The sequence below is a fragment of the Silene latifolia genome, chromosome 8 (assembly GCF_048544455.1).
Source record: "Silene latifolia isolate original U9 population chromosome 8, ASM4854445v1, whole genome shotgun sequence".
NCBI lineage: Eukaryota > Viridiplantae > Streptophyta > Magnoliopsida > Caryophyllales > Caryophyllaceae > Silene > Silene latifolia.
In genome coordinates, this window is record NC_133533.1 from 30,040,192 (window position 1) to 30,064,935 (window position 24,744).

General features: G+C 41.2%; 2 protein-coding genes across 2 annotated transcripts; both read right to left on the minus strand.

The window, feature by feature from the left end:
• Positions 1–371: 371 nt before the first annotated feature.
• Positions 372–967, minus strand: LOC141594955 (uncharacterized). Its single transcript, XM_074414935.1, has 2 exons — positions 941–967; positions 372–848 (listed from the first exon to the last, which is right to left on the minus strand). The coding sequence occupies exons 1-2, from the start codon at positions 965–967 to the stop codon at positions 372–374; spliced, it is 504 nt and encodes a 167-aa protein (XP_074271036.1).
• A 2,039-nt stretch (positions 968–3,006) lies between these two features.
• On the minus strand, positions 3,007–4,868 carry LOC141594956 (uncharacterized). Its single transcript, XM_074414936.1, has 4 exons — positions 4,667–4,868; positions 4,472–4,555; positions 3,539–4,021; positions 3,007–3,410 (listed from the first exon to the last, which is right to left on the minus strand). Exons 1-4 carry the CDS (start codon positions 4,866–4,868, stop codon positions 3,007–3,009), a joined length of 1,173 nt encoding a protein of 390 aa, XP_074271037.1.
• Positions 4,869–24,744: the final 19,876 nt, after the last annotated feature.

Here is a 24,744-nt window from a genome sequence, read left to right on the forward strand (position 1 = left end):
CAATGATACTATGGTGCCTCATAAGTGCAATTTTGGAGAAAAAGAAACTGGAAGAACAGTCCCCTTTCCTAATATTATTCACCTTAGCCTTCTGAAATAAAATATCCACTTCTATCTTACTGAGCTTAGCATATTGAGCAGCAAGCTAGATTTTTCTCCTTAGCAATCAAAAGAGGAGAAAATAAATCAGTTTGCAACTCATTTTGACAATCTTCCAACTGCCCTCTGAGTTCCTGAACCCTCTCAGTGATGTTAGAGAAATTCCTTTTATGCAATTGCTGCAAGGAACTCTTCACACTTTTGATTTTGAAAAACAGCTGATACATGGGAGTGCCATAACAAGGTTTATTCCAAGCACTTTGAATAAGACTCTAATAATCAGGATGATCTTGCCAAGCATTCAGGAAACTGAATCTTCTTTTAACAGGACTATCAGATGCCACAGACACCATCAAAGGGGAATTATCAGAAAGACCAGGAGGCAGACTGAGTGCATAAGATGCAGGGAACTTGGCAAGCCAAGCAGGGTTTACCAGAACCCTATCTAATCTAGCCCAAGTTCTTGTGTCAGACCCCTGCTTATTAGACCAAGTGAATTCAAACCCCATGTTATGCATGTCATCTAAATAACACTGAGCCAAACAAGCATTAAAAGCCAAGATATCCTGAGTTACTGGAGGGTTGGGACCCGCTCTTTCACACAAATTCCTAACAACATTGAAGTCTCCCATAACAATCCAAGCAGAGGTAGTTTTTGAGATCTCAATAAGCTTATCCCATAGAGCCGCCCTTGCCTTAGGGTCATTCAAACCATACACACAAGTTACAGCTATAGCTTGATTAGTGGCCTTGAACCAAACATCACAATGGATAAGTTGTTCATGGAGTATCACATTACTAATAGAAACAGTAGTAGGATTATAATAAAGCCAAATCGTACCCTAAGCTTTATTACTGATAATGCCATAATAAGGAAATTGAGACATTATTGATTTCTCTTTATGATCCTTGACATGTGTCTCCACCAAGCAAAGAATATCTAATTTATTCTTAGATAAAAACCTACTAACCTCCAACTGCTTAATACTATCATTAAGCCCTCTAATGTTCCAGGTTGCAATCATCAGGAATTTCAGGGGGCTTTGGATCAATATCAGCCACCAAATTCAGAGTATTATCATCCAGAGGCATCAAAACTTCCTCCTCAGTATCAAGAACAGAATAATTATTTTGTAAAGTAACCACTGAAGAAGACTCATCAGCTGCAGATTATCCAACACTGCCTCCAGAAGAAGAGCTTAGGTGCTTGGCCGTCTCAACTGGCTTTTTCTCCCTAGCTTTGGATGAACCTGCTTTACTATTGCTAGCACCACCAGTAGGAGTAGGCACCTTTGCAGGGGCAGCTGCAGCAGTAGGAGTAGGCACCTTAGCAGAGGCAGCTGCTGCAGTGGCCTGAACAGGAGCCTTCTTCTGCCAAACAGGCTGAACAACCACCTTATCCTTGTTTAGCTTGCAAAAATTTTCAGTATGACCAAGCTTACCACAGCAGTGACAATAGAATGGTTTCCACTCATAAACAATTTTCTGCACTATCTGTCCATGATATGGAGTATTAATTATGACATGCTCAGGCAGCTCAGAAGCCAAATCCGCCTCAACCATTACTCTGGCAAAAGATAACCGTGCTTTATAGGTAGTAGTCAAGTCAGCATATAAAGGCTGGCCTACCTTACTAGCAAGCTTGCTTAAGACAACATCAGACCATAGTACAGGATCTAACTCAGGAAAAAGAATCCAGATAGGAACAACAGACAGCTTATCCATTTCCATGGAGAAATTTGGAGTCCACTGCTTCAAGACTAGAGAATTACTACCTAAAGACCAGGGACCTCCCTTCAAAACCTCATCCATGTCCTCAGCACTAGTAAATTGAAAAGAAAATCATCCTCTCTTGAAATACTGTACTTCAGGCATTGAGACATGATTTCAACTCTTAGTGACATAAGCCTGCATTTAAGCCACAGTAGGACGAGCACCCAGAACATTACCCATTAAAGTATATTGCCAAAATCGCAATTCACCCTCCACATCATCCGCAGAAACATCAATCTCAGTTGAATCATCACTATGTTTACAGTAATGAAGACTCATTCCAACTTTAGGCTTGACAACCTTATTCCAACCCGTCCCCACCGCAAAGATTTGGCAGAAGATCGGTATCTCAGAAGCACCAGTTTTAGAGTCAGTCCCCAAGCTAAGCTCCCGGGAGGGCTTTTCCGGGAGAGGAGCCACAAAATTGGGCTCTATTTCCTCAACCAAAGCATCACCAGACTCACGAAGCGAACTAATAATCGAGTTATAGGTCTTAGGATGACTATGACTACGAACAACAGAACCAACCAACCCATTTACCACAAAAGGAGTACAAACAACATCACCTGAATCCGTATCAGAAGCCACATGCTGAGCATCCACCACTGCTTGATGCAACATCGGACGCCCACGAGCTCTAGCCATGAACAGAAAATAAAAATTGAAAGAAAATTATAGTAAAATTAGATCAAAGAAGAAAAGAAATTGAGAAATCTAGGGTTTGGAGCAGAATCGCAGGATCGTGGAGAGAAGGCGCTCTCTCTCTTCATGACTTTCTATTACTACTACTACTATTATTATTATTATTATTATTATTATTATTATTATTATTATTATTGTTATTATTATTATTATTATTATTATTATTATTATTATTATTATTATTATTATTATTATTATTATTATTATTATTATTATTATTATTATTATTATTATTATTATTACTATTATTACTACTACTACTACTACTACTACTACTACTACTACTACTATTAGTATTATTATTATTATTATTACTACTTTATTTTATTTTTATTTTTTTTGCAAGGAAATTATAGTCCATTCTTATTCATCCATAAAGGGAAATAAAAAAGGACAAGGTTTCCAAACAAAGCAATATCCCCTAAGGCTAAACTAAATCGACACGAGATTTAGTCTTCCTGCACCCATCTCATAATGTAAGCAAGAGATTTTGCTTAAAATTCGACTACTAACAGTGACTCGAATGACATGTAATAGTTGCTCAGTAGTTCGTTCAAGGCCTTTGAAGACTCGTGAGTTCCTTTCATCCCATATATAGTAGCAGGATGCAGCAATACTATCTCTCAACCAACCATTTTTCCAGTGTCTAACATGCCGTCTGTCAGAGCACCATAGGAGCTCAGATTCAGCATCACAACTTCTGCCAGAAATTTTCAGCCACCTCTGAATGTCATCCCATATTTTGCTGGAGAAGTCATAATTAAAGAAAAGATGACTGTGCGTCTCATTATCCTGCTTGCACAGAATGCATCTATTGATAATGGCCAAACTTTTCCCTGCAAAATTATCAAGAGTGGCCAGTTTATGTTGAATAGCAAGGGATGCGATTACCCGATGACTAGGTATGATGAACTGATGATTCAAAGCAGCAGTCCAATGTAGTGAAGGGAAGTTGTTTCTGAACCAAGAATAGGCCTGACTGATACTAACTTCCCATTGTGAAACCAGGATTCGAGGAGGGAAACAGCTGCAGTTGTAGAGCCTGTTTTGCTAAGAAGCTCATCTCTAATAATGAGAATACTTCTGAGACTCTCAGTATAGTGACTCTTACTTTGCAAAGTCCATATGGAGTTATTAGTGAGGTGATATGCTTGAGTCCATTCAAACCAGAGACCACTTTTCTTAACCTCAAGGATCCATAACCATTTAGCCAAGAGTGCTTTGTTCCAAGACAAAAGTTCTTTCATGTTAAAGCCTCCCTCTTGCCAGGGAGAGCAAATGCTCTTCCAGCTTTTGAAAATCAATCTCCTTTGTCCATCCTCAATTGACCAGAAAAAATCCTTACAGAGCTTGTTGAGAGCTTTGATAATGTTCTTGGGTAAAAGAGCAGTGGCACACCAAAAGTTGGTGAGTCCAAAGATAACAGAATTGAGAAGTTGGACTTTTCCTACATAAGAGAAGAACCTAGTTGCCCAGTGCTGTAGGTAGGATTGAATTTTATTGAGTAGCACCCCATAACTATCCACAATGATCCTGGCAGTGGCTAGGGGTAGACCAAGATATCTAAATAGAAATTTTCATTCAGAGAAGCCAGTACCCTGAAGAATTTGTTATCTTAAAGCAGCTGAGACCCCTCCAAAGTATATTTCAGTTTTCTCAGTGTTAGCATAAAGCCCAGACCAAGTTGAGAAACTCTTAAGGACTTGCAAAACAGCAGTGATAGAAGGAACATCACCTCTAGTAAATATCATCAAATCATCAGCAAAAATAAGGCGAGTGAGCCCAAGCTTAGTGCACTAAGGATAATAAGAGACATTAGGAGAAGTACAGATCTTCCTAAGGTATCTAGACAGGATTTCCATCGCAAGAACAAAAAGATAGGGAGAGAGAGGGTCACCTTGTGTTAATCCACTCTTCCCTTGAAAGAAGCCATGAACAGACCCATTTATCTTAAGAGAGAACCAAGAGCTGGTGATGCAACCTATTATCCAATTCACACAAAGCTCAGAAAATTTCAAAGCTTTTAGAATGGCTTGGATAAAAGTCTACTGAAGGGAATCAAAAGCCTTCCTAATATCAACTTTTATCAAACATCTTGGGGTCAGATACTTTCTGCCATAACCTTTAACCAGAGATTGGGACATCATTATGTTTTCATGGATGTTTCTCTCCTTGATGAAAGCAGCTTGTTCAGGACCAATGAGTTTGGGAAGAATAGTTTGAAGTCTTGTAGAAAGAATTTTACTGATTGCTTTAAAAAAAGTAGTACAACATGATATAGGCCTAAAATCCATGATTGTATTGCTGACCTTTTTCTTTGGGATTAAAGTGATGAGGGTTGCATTTGTGGGGAAATATCCGTAAAATTCCCTTAAGTTTTAGGACTATAACGTAATTTTAACATGTGATTAATGGTCATAAACGAAAAACAAGAGAAAACGATAAAAGAACAAGGATCAACCTCGGGTCCTTTGTGAATTCGGCCTAAGAACAGAAATCAATATAGATTTCCTCCTAATCGTTGCACCCAAGATCGTCTGAGACTATGCCCCTTGTGTTAGAAATTGCTCTCTAATTGCCTTGCAATATTGAGAGAGCCTTTTATGAAGTTTTGATGAGAGATCTAGGATTTTCAGAGAAAAATGCTCCAAAAACCCTAATTTTCTTTCAAATGAGATGATTAGGTCAAAAGGAGAGAAAGACTCTCCTTTTGTTCTCTTTGGTTCGGCCGTGGGTTAGCAAGGGGAGGGAGTGGGCTTTCCACTTTCTCCTCATTTAACTCGTGGTCCGACTCGAATCGCTAAATGTATATGACGGGTTTTAATTATAAATCGTCACTTGGTATCGGATAATAAAATATCGACTAGTAACATGAATTAGTCGACATATTAATACATGTCCGACAATGACAATATTGTATAATTAATTAATTCAATATACATTAATTAAATATAATCGTTTATATTCAATTTACGAATTAACTGCTTAATTCACCTTAGCCATTATTATTTAATCCGTATTAAATAATTATCTCAACATCGCGTTTGACTAATTATTAGTCAATAACTCCGACTAACTGCTTAGTCATATTAGGCATCAACATGTTTGTATTTTCATCTTGTCACATCTCTCAAACGTATCCTATAGGTGTGACTTTTAGGGACCAGTTGATCACCGCCATCGCATGACAATAACGTCAAACTTATCTAGCAAGCCAACCGTTATTGATAAACGTGGACCAACTGATAATAATACAAAAGTATACCCTTTGATCCTTTTAGAGATTTATATGTCATTGCACTAACTGTGGAGGACACCAGCCCCAACAAGCTCCCACTTGTCCGTACAAGTGTATGTGCAATAACGTTATCCGCACTAACTGGAGGACACCAGCTCCAACAAACTCCCACTTGTCCGCACAAGTGTATGTGCGATAACCGATTCTCATATCCATTTAAAATTTCTCCCACTCAATGTAAAACAATTTGCAGATTCGTATCCGCAAAGGTCGTATTTTACAATCGATCTGTATCAAGAGTGGTTTCCCCGACTAGAGAATAACTTAACTGATAAAACGAATCCGTATTCGAGCATGGCCATGCATTTCAATTCTGACTCCTCGAGTGGCCCCGAGAAATATCGAGTACTGATAAAGGTGAATATTTCCTTCAACTTGACTCCCGATCTAAGCACAAAGCATGAAATGACCCAGAAACAATCTACTTGGCCCCCTGTTACGGATGACTGTGAGAAAGAAACCAAAGTCACCCAAAATCTGCCTTAATCTCAAGAGACAGTCGATAGTCAAAAGAATCGACTCTTAGGATCACCATGGAGGTCCTATCCACGACCTGGCACCGAATGTTATAAAACATTTAGGACTCCATGTCGATGTCACAATTGTGTCCTACGAGATATCCGTATAACTCGCCTCTGTGATTGGTCAGTCAACCGTTTGACTTATGGCTCGTTGACCCCACCATCAACCAACGTCACAAAATAATTGCCAGAGTTATCAGCTTACGTGGGCAATTAAGGACCAAAAATATAATGTTTGTTCAGTTCACTTTGTGGTGTTCAAGATAGTCGTACAATTCCACATGAAAAACAAAATATATAAATATCAAAACGATGATGTCGTATAGGGTACACAAGAAAATGAATCTAATCCATAAAAGAGTACTACAACTCAGGAACACGTTTAATTCCCATGGAATTAACATGCCCTTCATGCTTATCTTGCCGTAATGGTTTAGTAAGAGGATCTGCTATATTATCATCTGTAGCAATCTTTTCTATCACTACCTCCTTTTGCTCCACGTAATCTCGGATTAGATGAGCTTTCCGTTGTACATGTCTAGACTTGTTGCTAGACTTAGGCTCCTTAGCTTGGAAGATGGCACCTCTATTGTCGCAATAGATGGTGATCAGGTCATTCGAACTAGGCACTACAGATAGTCCTTGTAAAAATTGACGCATCCATATCGCTTCCTTTTGCGACTTCAGGACGCGGCATAGTACTCGGACTCGCCGTCGTAGAATCTCTTTGTAACACTTTGTTTGGAACTCTTCCAATCGATCTGCGGCGCCATTAAGAGTAAAACGAATCCAGGCATCGAGATTTCGAGTCATCTCGATCCGTTTGGAAGCTAGCATCTGCGTAACCGGTTGTGCATAGCTTTTGATCGCCTCCATAAGTGAATGCCCAATCTTTAGTCCTCCGTAGGTACTTAAGAATGTTCTTTCTGCCATCCAATGTGATTCACCTGGATCTTTGTTGGAATCGACTTGTCATACTCAATGCATATGCCACGTCCGGACGTGTGCATATCATGGCATACATGATTGATCCTATAGCCGAAGCATAAGGAATCCGGGTCATGCGCTCTTTCTCTTTCGGTGTCTCGGTGCCCGAGACTTGCTCAAATTCACCCCGGAGCCATAGGAAGAAACCCTTTTTGGAGTTAGTCATCTTTGAATCTCTCTAGAATCTTGTCTATATAAGACTCGACCGAGAGATAACATCCGACGTGATCTATCTCGATAGATACGGATGCCCAAAATTCTTTGTACCTTACCCAGATCTTTCATCTGGAAATGGTTCTTCAACCATGCTTTTACCGAAGTTAAGAGAGGTATGTCATTCCCAATCAGGAGTATGTCATCAACATACAATATTAGGAAGACAATCTTGCTCCCACTCGACTTGATATATAGACATGGTTCCTCGACCGATCGAGTAAATCCATTCTCTTTTATCACTTGGTCGAAACGATGATTCCAACTCCGAGAAGCTTGCTTAAGTCCATAAATGGAACACTTAAGCTTGCACGCTTTCTTAGGATGTTCAGGATCGATGAAACCTTCGGGTTGTACCATGTACAACTCTTCCTCCAAATAACCGTTTAAGAAGGCGGTTTTCACATCCATCGGCCAAATTTCATAGTCATGAAAAGCGGCAATCGCTAAGATAATCCGAATGGAACGCAGATGACTACGGGTGCAAAAATTTCATCGTAGTGCAAACCTGGCACTTGGGTGAAACCTTTAGCAACTAGTCGTGCTTTATAGATATCTTGTTGACCTTCCACAGAATGCTTTATCTTGTAAAGCCATTTGCATTGAAGGGGACGAACCTTAGCAGGTAAGTCAACAAGATCCCATACGTTGTTCTCAAACATGGAGTCCATCTCGGATTGCATGGCCTCAAGCCATAGCTTTGAGTCGGAACTAGTCATGGCACCTTTATAGGTTGCGGGTTCACTACTCGTCAAGAGTAGAATGTCATCTATGTCATGTTCCTCGACCATACCAATGTATCTGTCCGGAGGAATAGAGACTCTACCCGACCTCCTAGGTTCCTCAGGAATATTAACCGCAGCCGGGTTTGAAGGAACTGGTTCCTCCAATGGTTGCTCGGTATTTGGTTCTGTAACCTCCGACAGCTCGAAGGTTCTATTACTCTTCGCGTTCTCGAGAAACTCCTTCTCTAAGAATGTCGCACTAGCCGCAACAAATACACGTTGTTCGGTTGGTGAATAGAAGTAATGACCAAATGTTCCTTTAGGATAACCTATAAAGTATGTCTTGACCGATCGCGGGCCGAGCTTATCCTCGTGTCTCCACTTGACATAAGCCTCGCAGCCCCAAACCCGTATAAAGGACAAGTTAGGGACCGTTCCCTTCTATAGTTCATATGGAGTCTTGTCAACAGCTTTAGACGGACTTCGGTTAAGTATTAGAGCAAGCGATGTAAGAGCATAACCCCACAATGAATCGTGCAATACGGTGTGACTCATCATGGATCGAACCATATCAAGTAGTGTTCGATTTCTCCGTTCGGACACACCATTCAACCGAGGTGTTCAGGTGGAGTTAATCGTAAGGCAATCCCACAGTCCTTAAGGTGTTGATCAAACTCGTGTGAAAGATACTCGCCACCACGGCCTGATCGTAGTGTTTTAATCTTTCTACCCCCGGTTGGTTACACCCGATTCTCGGTATTCTTTGAATTTCTCAAAGGACTCACTTTTATGCTTCATCAAGTAGACATAGCCATATCTACTTAAATCGTCCGTAAAAGTGATGAAATACCTATAGCCTTCTCGTGCGGTGATTGACATAGGTCCACACACATCCGTATGTATGAGTCCTAATAGGTCAGCAGCGCGTATTCCAACACCTTTGAAGGAAATTCGAGTCATCTTACCAATGAGACATGATTCACACGTGCCAAATGATTGAAAATCAAAGGACGAGATAGCTCCATTCTCAGATGATGATTTGTTTAACGCGTTTCTCATTAATATGTCCCATATACGGCGATTGCCATAGATAAGTTTGATCTTTGTCACCAACCTTTAACTTTTTATTCATTACGTGCAATATTTCAGTGGTCTGATCTAAAACATAAATTCCATTCATGGAGACTGCCTTGCCATAAATCATATCGTGTAATGAGAAAATGCAACTATTATTCTCTATTACAAATGAAAAACCAAGTTTGTCAAGTGCAGGAACTGAAATAATGTTTTTAGATAGACTGGGTACATAATAGCAGTTATATAAAAATAACTCAAATCCACTAGGAAGCTGGATCACATATGTTCCCCTCGAGACGGCAGCCACTCGTGCTCCATTCCCGACACGCAGGTCCACCTCACCCTTTACGAGGGGTTCGATGTTTTGAGCCCCGCACATGATTGCATAGATGAGATCCACAACCAGTATCTAGTACCCAAGTTCCGTAACTTGCATGGTTAATCTCAATCATATGAATAAAAGTAGAAGAAGAAGAAGACATACCAACAGGAGTAACGCGACCTGCTTTTATGTCCTTATGGTATACAGGACATGTACGCCTCCAATGCCCAGTCTTGTGGCAATGATGGCATTCCATGTTACAGTCCTTGCTCTTTGTCGCGCCTGATGAGGTGCTCGACTCACCAGCCCACTCTTACCTGATCCCGACTTCTTAAACTTGACTTACCTCTCGCTAGGTCTGCTCGAGCTTTGCCCTTACCCTTGCCCTTGTTTGACACAACGAGAACATCCTGTTTCAGGCTCCCACTAAACTTCATGTCCTTCTACCATGTACGAGAAGGAGTGTAGTGCATGAGGACTTTTCTTCAAATCATTCATATAGTAATTGGCTCTAAAGAGCGCAAAACCATCGTGGAGTGAATGAAGCATGCGGTCAATCACGATGTTCTCACTGATCTTACAATCAAGTGCCTCCAGTTTCTCGACATTCTCAATCATGCTGAGAATGTGTGGGCTAACCGGTTGTTCCTTCTGGAGTTTCGCCTCAAAGAAGCGACAGGTATGCTCATAGGTCACGATTCTCGGTGCTTTCGAGAATTCCTTAGTGAGCATGGTGAAAATCTTGTTTGCACCTTGGGCTATGAAGCGTTTCTGCAAATTGGATTCCATTGCAAAAATGAGTACGTTCTTTATCGCACCCGCTTCCATGATGAAATCGCTATACGTGGCGATCTCGTTAGCTCCAGCCGTGGGGCCTGGGTTTGGCGGGATGGCCTCTACCAGATATTTGAGCTTCCCGTCAGCAATGGCAGCATTCCGTAATGCCGCCTCCCGATCCGCGAAGTTTGATCCATCATTCTTCAGTCGAGTTGACTGATTCATCTGATTCATGAAGATCCGAAGCCAGGACTCACGGTCCAATGTGGCACTTGGCATTGGGTCGTTCAGACGGCCAGCCATTTTGTTATTAGCAGTTAAATGATCGTGATCTACACTGAAAAAAGGAAAGACAAAACGAAATAAGCAACTCATCGAGGTGATTTAAGTCTAATTAAAATTCATTTTAATGTGTAGACTCATTGCATTTGTAAAATCGATCTACCTCAAGAATTATACAAATGATCCCAAGACTCAATTTCTGTAAATTGATAAGCCAACTGTTTGGCTAGTTCTACCGTTAGAACTCTCGGTCGATAGATTTCCGTAAATCCTATCTGTAGTCCACCATAATCACAGGATCGTACGAGTGACCATATTGTTGAGATAAAATAGGTCAATCAGTTCCAACTTACCCGACGTAGAAGGGGTCATATTATGCCTACCGACGAAGAAGGGATTCATTGGAGTTTGACCTATAAAGACTATTCTCAATTTTTGGTTATACGAGGAAGATCCCATCAACTTAGTTTTAATTCATTTTAAGTGAATGAAAATCTAGCATTACGTGAATGAATTAACTTAGGTGATGGCTTAAGTAAAAACGTGTGATATCTGTATATCAAAGAAAACTAACGCGTAACCTCTATATGAGTCAGTTTTCATGCAATTATTAGGTGGTTTGGTTTTAGGCGGAATATGATGCAAATTATCGTTACGAAAAAAATATAAAAGAATGCAAAACGTAAATAAAAGTCCTAGTGTGGCCTACCCTAGAAAAATGAACATAAAACAACTTTGGAATCCACCGTTGGACCCGATAAGCTTGTCTTGATGTTCCATCTTGATCCATGCAGCGGGAGTGAGCATCCGATCTCCATCTTTGGTCTTCTCAAAATTACAATTTAAAATTTACAAAATATAAACCTATTTACATTCTAAATAAAACGGTAATTACAAGGAAAAAATCAAAACGGAGATGCGAGATCTCAAAATACAACCAAGACCGTGTTCCATCATTACGGTAACACGTTCTACTAAGGCCACACTAAGTTACAACCGTTTGTAAAAAAAATATAAATACGTAATAAAACATTCAAGGCATTCAAAAGTAACGATAAATAAAAGATGCATCAACTAAAACAAAATTTATTCGTGACATAATTCCGTAATTATGTTAAATTCATCCAAACCACCTTTTAACGATTAAAATTATGTGACAAAACCGCTTCTATCAACTTAATTTTAATTCATGATAATCCGTTACTTTAAATTGCTTTAAAATAACTAAATGGTACGTGAGTGAACCGTTTCACTATCAAGCGAGTGCACAAAATCCGTATTAAGTACATATCAAGGCCGAAAAAAAATAAAAACACTAAATTTTTTTTTTGTTATTTCGGCTGCTAATACCGAGAGCAAAAGAGAGCAAAAAAATTCAGCGGCTCAAAATTTCAGCGCGGCCAAAACCTTCGTGAAATCGATTGAACAAAACAAAACCAATAGCAATTTTGATCTAATTCGTATAAAATTAAATCTACAATTGATAAAACTTTAACATATTGCTATAAAGACCGATTATAATAACAATATGCAAAAACAAAACGAAAAAAAAATCGATCAGCCGTGAACAGTAGCATGTCACGGTTTTCAAGAAGGAAAAAAACAGAAAACAGCCGTGTAAAAAAAAATTCGGCCGCACGGTTTTCTATGCAAAAAAAAAATTATCGATTCAAATCGTTTAATGAAAATCACAATGAAAAATTTACGTGGCCTCGCTCTGATACCACTTGTGGGGAAATATCCGTAAAATTCCCTTAAATTTTAGGACTATAACGTAATTTTAACATGTGATTAATGGTCATAAACGAAAAACAAGAGAAAACGATAAAAGAACAAGGATCAACCTCGGGTCCTTTGTGAATTCGGCCTAAGAACAGAAATCAATATAGATTTCCTGCTAATCGTTGCACCCAAGATCGTCTGAGACTATGCCCCTTGTGTTAGAAATTGCTCTCTAATTGCCTTGCAATATTGAGAGAGCCTTTTATGAAGTTTTGATGAGAGATCTAGGATTTTCAGAGAAAAATGCTCCAAAAACCCTAATTTTCTTTCAAATGAGATGATTAGGTCAAAAGGAGAGAAAGACTCTCCTTTTGTTCTCTTTGGTTCGGCCGTGGGTTAGCAAGGGGAGGGAGTGGGCTTTCCACTTTCTCCTCATTTAACTCGTGGTCCGACTCGAATCGCTAAATGTATATGACGGGTTTTAATTATAAATCGTCACTTGGTATCGGATAATAAAATATCGACTAGTAACATGAATTAGTCGACATATTAATACATGTCCGACAATGACAATATTGTATAATTAATTAATTCAATATACATTAATTAAATATAATCGTTTATATTCAATTTACGAATTAACTGCTTAATTCACCTTAGCCATTATTATTTAATCCGTATTAAATAATTATCTCAACATCGCGTTTGACTAATTATTAGTCAATAACTCCGACTAACTGCTTAGTCATATTAGGCATCAACATGACTGTATTTTCATACTGTCACATCTCTCAAACGTATCCTATAGGTGTGACTTTTAGGGACCAGTTGATCACCGCCATCAGTATGACAATAATGTCAAACTTATCTAGCAAGCCAACCGTTATTGATAAACGTGGACCAACTGATAATAATACAAAAGTATACCCTTTGATCCTTTTAGAGATTTATATGTCATTGCACTAACTGTGGAGGACACCAACCCCAACAAGCTCCCACTTGTCCGTACAAGTGTATGTGCAATAACGTTATCCGCACTAACTGGAGGACACCAGCTCCAACAGCATTTGCCTGCTTGCTAAGCCTACCATGTCTGAAATAGGCCTTGACAGCTGTGGACGCGGGCCCACGGGGGTCGCTCGGGTAGAAAACGAGCAAGCCTCGCATTTGTGGAGTCGCCACCAATTTATTGTGGAAAATTGGAAACCGTTCGAATACCTTATGCCATGTTAAGACACAAAGTAGTGACATGAACACCAAGAACTCGTTACCCTTAGCATTCTATGTCTAGAATGACTCTCGTGGATGCCAATGAACACGGATGTTCACAGAGATCTGGAGTAAGGGGTGAGGGTACGTATTAGGAAGCTCTTTTGATCGAACACCTAATCTCGTCCGCCTCGATAACGGCCTCTACTAATGATTAGGGAAAATCGTCTATTCTCGATATTTTGAAGGTTATATGCATGCAATGCAACATCCATTAGATTAATCCTAGCATGTGAGAATTAACTAAGTCGGTGAACATGTAATTTAACATGCATTAATGTCGAGATAGAAATTTAGGTTAATTGCATGTGAAGGCACACAAACAATAAATAATAAAGAATACGATAAAAGAACAACAATTGAAATAATTACAATAAACTACAATGGTTTGATTGATTTACGTCGAAAATACATTTAAAACGGATAATTTGAGAAAAACAAGAGAAAATAAATTAGCGAACAGATTATTAGGTGATAATACGAGTAATAGTTAATTAATACGTAAGCTAATAACTAGGTCAAAGCAACAACGGAAGTTCAGAGGCAGAATTCAACCCGGAACAGGCACAACACTGCTGCGTCCTTTGGAAGAGGTGCAATGCTCACTGCGTCTGTTCCTGAGGTGAATTCTGGTTGTGAACTCGGAATTGCATATCGTTAATGTTCATTGGTGAATTTAAACGATCGATTATTGATATTTGACTCGGATAGAAGTGGTTTAACGTATTATTTACATGTGAATTGGTCATAAAAAACGATAAAACACAGGATAAAACTAATTAGGACAAATTAATTACAAGATTAATAATAAGGATTAATAATGAATTAAATTAAATAGGTTATTATTGACGAACTAATGATGGTGACGATAAATAACAGATGCAAATATATAAAAGTGAATTTCAGAGACTTGATATTGATGAACCGAATCTCTAAAAATCTGAATTGATTTAAATGACGAAAGCCCGCAAATATGAGTTATAAGGGATTTAAGTCGGGAATTAAAAGATGATACAATAATGATTCATATGTCAAAATTATTATGTTAAAATTATCGTGTTAATGAAATAAGAACAAACAAAGACAAGGCAAAGAATAAACGAACGAACAAAAGACGAAAGAAGAAGAAGAAAAGCAGAGCTGGCGGCCCTCGAAAGAAGCGCGGCAGTCTTGCGTCCCTTCGAAGAGGCGCAACAGTTGTTGCGTTCCTTATCGACATCTGTCTCCCGTTAATCCGTAAAAGGGTTTGAATAAAGGTTTTGTAAATCGGTTTTGAATATATCTTCGACGTAAATCTTACAATAATGTTTACAAAAATAAAGTACAATGATAAACGATGGGATTTACACCCTCAGACTTACATGTTTGACGAAACGAGATTAACTAAGTTAACGTTTAGTGATGCTCGACTCGAATGTACGACGAAAGTGCCCTCTAAGAGGAAATTAAACGAAGTTGATTAAGTTGATTGATGTGCAGTTGGTCAAATTGGTCGGTCATGCAAAACGAGGCTGGTACTCAGAAGGATCCGAGCTTACGTGGTCGAAAGGTCAAGCACGTAGACGCCAAAAAGCAAGAGCGTGGTCTTAGAATGAAAAGGGAGAAGGGAAGGGCGGACACTCGCGTGAGAAATATGAGGACCGAAGGTCTCTATTTATACTAATCACACGGAGGAATTAGGGTTTCGGTGAAACTTTGGAAGTAAATCTCGAAAAGATCTTAAAATACGCAGAAAGGAGCTGGGGAAGAGGCGCATCAGCCACTGCGTCTCTTAGAAGAGGCGCAGCACCTGCTGCGTCCTTTCCCCAAGGGTTTCCTCCTGCGGAAGAAAGATTTCCGCGTTTCTATTATGGAATTGCGGTTTGATCTTGATTTCCTTATTATTTATAAAATAATTTCGGGATATAATTTACCAAAGATTAAAAGATTGAAAATATATGGAATAGAAACATCCGGAACATTCCAGAATATTCTGACTCGGCATTTTAAACGGTTATTAGAAAATGAAGACGGTTTTTGACCCGGACTCCAAATGTACTCTAATTACTGTCAAAACGACCGTAATGGTGCGTAGATGACGACCAAGGGGTTGACTTAAGTGTTTGAGCTATCACTTGATGATAAAATTACGAACTGTCATAAATCGTTCCGTGTACCAAACATGCGGCCCAATCATCACCGGGTGGTTTGCGGGAGGTGCAGAAATGAGGTATCTACAGAGCCCCCACTTTGACTGAGGCTTGGACAAGGTGAAAGTCAAAGTATAGCCATCAGGTCAATCGAAGATTATAACCTGACGACTATGGCGACGCGAGCCTGCTCAAGGGGTATGAGCCAAGGACATGTCGTCGAGAACATTTTAGAGTCTGTCGACTTCCTGGGAGGGTCGTTTAAAGTCCATTAGACTACGTAAGGAGGCTCGCCAGCCATAAGAAGAGACCATACCAGAAATTCCTTGAGACTCGTTACTCTGTTGGACTCCAAGGCGAAGGCAAAACATAATATTGAAGGATTAAAAGGGGCAGCAGGAACTGCTGGGAGAAATCTGCTTGGGCCAGTCTTCAAACAAACTTCAACAAAACTCGAGATTGATGTTGAACTCCACGTGTTGAGAGGGACGATTGGCTGTCCGGAACTCTCGCTGGGGGAACATAATTGAGGTTGATCTCCACGTCTTGAGAGGGACAATTGGTTGTCCGGAACTCTCACTGGGGGAACATAACCGAGGCGTGTCAAAACACCTGTCTGAGGGTATTTGCTCATTGTGGCAAGCGAGGTCTTGATAAAGTACCGCGACAGTTCGCAGTTTGCTCGAAAAATACGGGTCCGATCAAAGAATAAACATCAAATGGACCAAATATATGATATATGGTGTTGAAGAAGAGGCGCACCAAAGATGGGCCCACAACTAACGAACTTATAACGAATTTTCAAAAATTGAGTTGGAGGGGAACGGAGGAAGAGGCACAGCAAGGGCTGCGTCTCATGGAAAAGGCGCATCACCTGCTGCGTCCTTTCCTGGATGTGTCCTTGTTTGAGTAAAAACTCGATAAAAATCGTGTTTTATTCATAATTTTCGAAACATAAATCATCAAATACTCTCTCAAATTCCAATTATTTCTCGCCAAAATTTGATCCAAATCCTGCATTTGCCATGACTAATCGAGGTATGTGTATTATTTTTGCATTAATCTTCTGCATTTGAACAATTTGGACCGATAAATTAAGGTTTCCAACCCTAAAAATGTCGAAAATTTGAGACTTTTCCCTTAAACGATTTTGCCTTGTAAAATTGACTTTGTAAATGGATAATTGGCAGCATAAGGATCATAACCATGTGTTCATTTCGAATTTTCATTGAGTTTTGAGCGTTTGAGTGAGATTGTGATGGTCTCACAGCCGAACCGTAAATTGCTTCGAAAATAGCCTTAGGATTGCCCATTTGTGATGAAACTTGATATTTGGAATACTTGTATGATGGGTAAACTTCTTACCATTTCGGATTTTTGATTTGTGACGGCTTTTTAAAGAAAATTTTCTAGGGCATAATCACGTTATAACGAAATGCTGTCGAAATTCCGACTCGAACCCATGACTAGGCTTCAATTTAGACTTGACTTGACTCATACTACCACATAAGCGGTCGGGTTTCGGGAGAAATGGCCAAGGATGGCGAGAAAAGAGCGATGTCGGAGCTTTGAAAGCTTGAAAATCCCCTAATTAAGGCTCGTCGTCGCTTGACGCGGCCTAATTCACTTTAATTTTGCAGGTGATGAGGCTTCTATGTTCGGGAGGACTCCCATGGATATGGATACTATTTTTGACCCTTCTCTTATGTTCGGGGAGGCGTTAGAGGAGGCTTTTGCTGCAGTGGCGGCCGCGGAGGAGGTCGTCGAGGAGGAGGTTGTTGAGGAGGAGGCTGTTGAGGAGGAGATCCCGAGGCGGGCCAATGTTGGACAAGGTGGTCATCAGCTGAGGGGAGCACCCGAGTGGGCTGAGAAATGGGATAGCCGACATCTCATCTGGGTAGCGGAGAGTCACCTGTCCTAGAGGACAGTGAAGAGCTTGGTAAATTGAATTCATCATTCTTTTATTCACCTTATTTTATTCTTCGTTTGCTATTCCTTTTCTCTTTCATTCGAGCCAAAGATAACTCTTGCTTTGAATCAAAATAAGAGGCCGGGAACATCAGGTCTTTCTCGGGTTACACTACGATGATGGAGGCTTACGGAAGACTGTCGGCGGAGGAGTAGACCATCATCGAGCGGGGAGCATTTGGTGCTTTGGTATGAGCGTGGAGAGACATCAAGGGAAGGAAGATTCAGGCTAACCTTTGCCTGATTCGAGCTTTCCTTGATCGGTTCTGGGACACGACCTCGACCTTTCATATGCCTTTTGGCGAGGTTGGGGTCACGTTGGAGGACTACGACATGATCTCTGGCTTGCCGTGTGGGACTGAGGTTGTGGTGTGGCCGGAGACAGCTATGATAGTGGACTCGGCTGAGGCTAGGAGTTTGATCGGTTGGAACCTGGCGGCGAAAGCTGCTGCGGTTCCCGGGTTGGTGCCAAGTTTCTACGTCAAGGATTACTTTACTGGCAAGGTCCCGACGGTGGTGAAGATCGATGGGAGGGAGACGGCTCCTTCTCCTTGTACTGCGGAGCAGAGAGCTCGTCTGTGGCTCTGGTGGTTCTTGTCTTCACTCTACCTTGGAGACAAGGGGGAGAGGCTGTCGATGAAGCTTCTTCCATTCCTTTCTGACTTGAGTGGCCTTGGTCATTGGGACTGGGTCACTCCCGGCTTTCCGGTCCTCACTCGCTACATGAGGGCCATGGTTCGTCCTGAGTTGGTGGAGAAGAGGACTTCTCCAGCCACTGTTGGTCCTGAACTTCTGCTGGAGGTATGAACCTTCATTTCGTATCATGAAAGATCATTTCCTTTCCTTATCAAATCACGAAAGATAGTCATTGATTACCTTGTTCGCAGGCGTGGGTGTACTCCTACTTTCCGAGCTTCCCGCCCAAAAGGACGGAGCCGGGGGAGAGAGCCTATCCCGTCGTGAGGGATTGGGTGATGTGCCGTAAGAAGAGCCAGCGTTCTTCTCACGAGGTCTGTCGACGGGACGTGAACGCCCTGCAGCTGAGTGGCGTGAGTATCACTTTCCTTTATTTGCTTTCTCATCGCTTCCTTTTAGAACTGATCATAAGAATGTCCTCTTGTTTGCTTATCTTAGTGGGTGCCCATGCCTTGGGCGGACTACACTGGCGTCCCTCGTTTTGCGGCTGAGGTCCTTCGACCTAAGAGCTTGAGCCGGTTGCTGCTGAGGAGGTCGATCGGTCCCGTGTGGTACTTGGGTGAGCGTTTGACTCGCCAGTGCTTTCGAGATGCCTTCACGGTCCCCATCGATCATCCTCGGACGATGTTTAGGAAGCCTTCCGATGCTGAGAGGGAGGCTGACTTGACAGACGTCGGTGGTGACACTCTCATTCTTCCTGGCGAGGACTACTCGGCGTTTCTCTACCGGAGGTTGGTGTACTGGCCGGTCATGGTAAGTACTTGACTTTTCTTTCGATTGGTTTGAAAACATGATGATGATCATCGATTAATGGAAACCATTTGAAATTTGCAGGAGGTTGAGGCAGCGGGCGTCGAGCCCCCTGCGTACCCCGAGACCCTCGAGTACACTGACGCGGCGGGGATGACGACGATCTCCGACCTTCGCGACTTTGGCGAGGTGGTGACAGATGCTGGCCTGGACGAGTGGCAGCATCTGATCCAGAGGGTAAGTTCCCCAACTTAATTAGTCTTTTGTATAAGAATACATTTGTTTAACTTTTTCAAATCATTGAGAATCCTTGTTTATTGAAATGCAGGTAGCGCCATCTCGGTTCGTGGCTTTTTGGAGGGTAGCCAACCGGCTACGGGCTAATGTCGTCGAGGCACTTGCTGGCGATCGAGGACGTCAGGTATGAACCTTCCGTTTACTTCATTTTCTAACTTTCTTTATGTTTGAAATGATTGACATGAGCCAATTCTTGTCATTTGCAGAGGGAGCGTGACTTGGAGCGACAGCTAGCGCAGTCCCGAGAGGAGACAGCTCGCCTGCTGAGGAAGCTAGAGGTCCGCGGCGCCGAGATCGCTGCTCTCGAGGCGAGAGTTATCGAGTTTGATGGCGACCAGCAGTAGTTCATTTGTTTTCCTGTTGTTTTGGTTGTTGGTTGTACTGCATACACTTTTGTACATTTTTAAGACCTTTATTTTGGACTTTCGGACTTTGTTTCGGGCACGATCCCCCAGTTTGGTGTACATATTTCTTTTTGGTTGTATATATATGACGGCCTGAGTGACTTTGCTGCTGGGTTGTCTTGTTTGTACCTGCAGGTTAGCTTTGAACAGGTTTGGTAGATGACGGTTTATGCCGTCATACATCCGAAATTTACATAGAAATTGCACATAAAACACGTATTTGTACACATGGCCTAAATTAGCGCAAGACAAAGACTCGAAAAAATGTAAAAAATTTGCCGAACAAGACCGGATGGTAGGGAGGGTTACCCCCTAAAAAAAATGAAAATGAAAACATATAAGTTTGACATGTGATATGAAACGGGAGTGAAATGATTCCCCAAAAAAGAAAACTAAAAAGAAATGGATAAGTTTGAAAAATAAATAATTAAATTGGTGAAATGATTCCCCAAAAAAGAAAATTAAAAATAAATGGATAAGTGTGCTGAATTGACAAAAATGCCGATCTCGCCTCGAAATACGTGCCCGTGGAATTAGGAAACTCGAAATACGGTAATTGGACGAAATTACCAAAAATAATAACCCATACAAATAGGAAATTATGCTTTAAGGAATTAGGAAAGATCCAACGCGGAAAATCACAGAAATACAAATGAGGAAGAGGCGCAGCATGAGCTGCGTCCCTTTGAAGAGGCGCAACAGGTGCTGCGCCCTTTCCCCAGTGTGTCCGTCCTGACAGATTTTAGGAAACAGCTTTTAGCATAAATATAGACGTCGATGGAGGTTTTATTCACATAATTCTTCCGTCTTTCTTCTGCCTATTACATAAAAACTCTCTAATTAATCATACATCATGAGTACTTTAGAAATCCGTCTCAAAGAATGGACCAACGAATTTTCAAATGTGGAGAAACTCGATATGGGTGCCTACAACTTTGGATCGATTTTGAGCTTGAAGCTAATTAAGGTCGTCAAACCGTTCTTGGATGCTTGTCTTGAGTATTGGGACCCGAACTTCCACGTGTTCGCCTTCCCTGGAGGTGATATATGTCCGTTTCCTGAAGAAATTGCTGCAATTGGTGGTTGGGACCCAGAACATATGCCTGCTAAACCCTCTACTTCTCAAGGATATAAGAATAAATTTAGGGATTTGCTTGGATTGACAAGAGCTGTGGTTGATCGTCTTGTGACCTCAAAAGGAGTCCGAATGCTTGATTTTATCGATCGATTCATAAATAGGGCAGACCCTTCTATCTCCTATGTGGCGAGGCGTAGGGCATTTAGGTTTTGCCTATTGCATGGTTATGTCCTTCAAGGGCATGTTGATGAGGATATGAGAGGTGATCGTCGCTATTTGAGCCTAGTTGAGCAGATGGAGCTGCGTAGGAGTCCGGCTTGTCTATGTTTAGGAGAGATCCTATTGGGGTTAAATAACAGGAAAGCCAACCACGACCTTCCTTATTTAGGAAGTCCCGTCATCTTGCAGGTAAAAGAATACAACTTCTTTCTTTTTTTTCCTTTTTTTTTGTTTTTTTTTTGTTTTGGATACTAATACCTGCTTTGGTAGGTTTGGCTTATGGAGCGTCTGCGATTGATCGAGCCCCCAGTTAATGTTCCTGCTTATCATGCTCGCTCAATTGCAATGAGGACCAGGCTTTACATGGTGGATTTTACTAGGGTTTGCAACTACTGGGAGAATAAGTTGAAGAACGAGGATAGACTCCTGATTAGAGGGATTGTACCTTGGTGGCATCTTAAGTCTGTTACTGGAGTATCGTCTCTAGATCCTACCCGATCGGTGCGTATTCCTGGCTTGGAATTCATGATATGCATCTTCCCCGAGAGGCTGATGAGGCAGGTTGGATTGAAGCAGACGATTCCGGGGCTTGACACTGTTCCTCAGATTGCCATGACGCTTACTACTGAGAGTCGAAGAGAGTGGGCCATCAAATGGGCTTAAAGAAACATGTGGTTCCTAAACTCTTATGTTAGCGCATTATGGGTATCAGATCCCTAGTTGCAGTGGAGGAAGGCTACTACTCCTGAGGAGCGCGAGAGACTAAGGAAGCGCGAGCCTGTTGACTACAAGGTTCGTGACGTAGAGAAGGAGAAAGAGAAGCACTTGATCGAGGGAGAGGAAGAAACCGGATTTCGAGTTGTTCATCCGTCGAAGAAACCGAAGTTTTCTCCCGTTGTCGAGAAGGTGGTTGATAAGAATGGCAAGGCTAGACCACGAGAGAGACCATTGGTGATTTGATCTGAGATAGCACAGGAGCGTCCGGCTCGTGGTCGAGATAGGAAATATGACAAGAATGACAAAGGCAAAGGGAAAATGGAAGAATAGCCTAAGTCTTAGTATTATTTATTATTATTATTATTATTGTTTGTAATAAAAAAGGTGAGGTTTTTAGAATCCTAGCCTATTAATTTTAGCATTATTTTTATTATGTGGCATACTATTATTGTTTTGGAAGGAAATAAAAGGTTAATTGGTTATGCAACCGTTGTGATTTTCTTTTATTATTCTTGTCGAATTTCAAATGCATATGAAAATGTCCTTCTATTTACATTTAAAATAATAGTGGGTTGTATCCTGTAAAGGATTGCCTACGTATTCATTTAAAAAATGAAATCAAACTCTTGCGCGTAGTTCAAGTAAATGTAAAAGAATAATTGTTCTAAGCAAGAGCTTGTAATGAACTAGAAAATAAGCATGAGCTTTACTTACTCCTAAAGCACAATTCAGTTTATTTGATGATATGAGGATGACGATTTGTCAAAATGCAAGAGCAAGGTGACGTAAGTTTTATTTCAGCTGGCCAGGAGCCGTTTTTTATTCCGTGCCACAGGAGCGACACGTGGTGTTACGCGAGGCGCGTTTTTGTTCCTATTCTAGGCATAGTAACGTTTCAGTTGGTCGAGGTTAGTTAGGTTGGCAAATTCATTCCCATCTAGGCCTGTGATTCTAACCGCACCCCCCGAGAGTATGGACTTGACTAGAAATGGTCCGGCCCAGTTGGGTTTGAACTTTCCTCGTGGATCGACAGGTAAAAGAGCTCTAACTGATTTGAGAACTAAGTCTCCTTCTTTGATGTTTCTTCGCATAACCCTTTTGTTGAAGGCTCGTTTGATACGTGCCTGATACGTTTGCACATTATGTAATGCGCATAATCTTCGTTCATCCAGGAGGATGAGTTCTTCGTATCTATCCCTCTTCTAATCAGCTTCTGGGATTTGACTTTCGAGTAGAATACGCAAGGATGGTATTTCGAGCTCCATACCGTAGTTCAAATAGAAAGGAGTGGCGCCAGTGGGCATCCTAACGGATGTGCGATATCCCCACAAGGCAAATGGTATCTTACTTGGCCAATCTCGATAATTGTCAATCATTTTCTTGAGGATTGTGAAAACATTTTTGTTTGCTGCCTCTACTACACCATTTGTTTGTGGTCTATACGGCGAGGAATGGTGATGTTTGATCTTGTACTTGGCTAGCAATTGTTCAGTCTCAGCCTAGAAATGTGACCCATTATCGCTGATGATCTCATGTGGGCAACTGTATCGACATATGATATTGGTTTATATGAATTTTGCCACGTTCTTGGCTGTGAGGCTAGTATAAGAAGCCGCTTCTACCCATTTGGTAAAATAGCCGATAGCCACCAAAATGAAACAGTGACCTCCTGTTTCGGCTGGGGTGATCTTTCCAATGATGTCGATTCCCCAAGCAGAAAATGGCCAAGGAGATGTCATGGTGTAAAGTAGTAAAGGAGGGACGTGTTTCACATTCCCGAAGATTTGGCAGTTATGACAATGTCTGACATATTTGATGCAATCAGATTCCATTGTGGTCCAATATGACCCCAAACGCGTGATTTTCTTTGCCATCATTGGTCCACTCATGTGAGGGCCACATTCTCCATCATAGAATTCTTCCATCGCTTTCCGTGCCTGTGAATGATCAAGGCAACGCAGGACTACACCAAAAGGTGTTCTTTTATAAAATTCTCCTTGCATGAGGATATATTGGGAGGCTAGTAAGCATATAGCACGTTGTCCCCCTTTGTCCATGTCTAGTGGATAGGTGTCGTTGAGTTTGAAGTTCAGAATTGCTTGGAACCAAGGTTCCTCTGGGTTTTCTTCTTCATCTGTAATTTGGTGCACATAAGCTGGTTCTGACCGTCATTCGATGCATAAAGGCATTTCTACCATATTATCCGGCATATTAATTAAAGATGCGATTTTTGCAAGATCATCTGCAAATTGATTCTCTTCTCGAGGTAGGTGTAGGTACATCACTTGATTGAAGAATTGGGCAACTTGGTCTATCCTGGCTTGATTGGGTGCTAGGCTTTCACTCCGAATTTTCCAAGATCCCATAATTTGGTTGATGATCAAATATGAATCTCCATGTACCCGAAGATTCTTGATGCCTAAACCTACTGACCATTGTAGTCAAATGAGGGAAGCCTCATATTCTGCAGCATTATTTGTCACCTCGAAGTCGAGTTTGACAGAGAGTGGTGCATGCTCGCCTTCAGGAGAAATGAGCAACACTCCTATTCCAAATCCTCTTAAGTTCGACGCTCCACCAAAATAAAGGTCCCAGGAGTCTACATCTGTTTGGAGTATGTCCTCATCCGGAAACGACCAGGTGTCTATTGCTTGTGCATCGTTGATGGGATTTTCCGTGAAGAACTCGGCAACGGCGCGCCCATTTATAACTTTCGAGG

Coding starts and splice junctions, on each gene's coding strand:
- LOC141594955 (XM_074414935.1), bottom strand. CDS start 967: ATGGCATTATCAGTAATAAAGCTTAGG. Junction 849..940: donor TATCAGTAATAAAGCTTAGG/GTACGATTTGGC, acceptor GTTTGGTTCAAG/GCCACTAATCAAGCTATAGC.
- LOC141594956 (XM_074414936.1), bottom strand. CDS start 4,868: ATGGATTTTAGGCCTATATCATGTTGTACTACTTTTTTTAAAGCAATC. Junction 4,556..4,666: donor AAAGTATCTGACCCCAAGAT/GTTTGATAAAAG, acceptor ATTGGATAATAG/GTTGCATCACCAGCTCTTGG. Junction 4,022..4,471: donor GAAGAGTGGATTAACACAAG/GTGACCCTCTCT, acceptor TCTCTTATGTAG/GAAAAGTCCAACTTCTCAAT.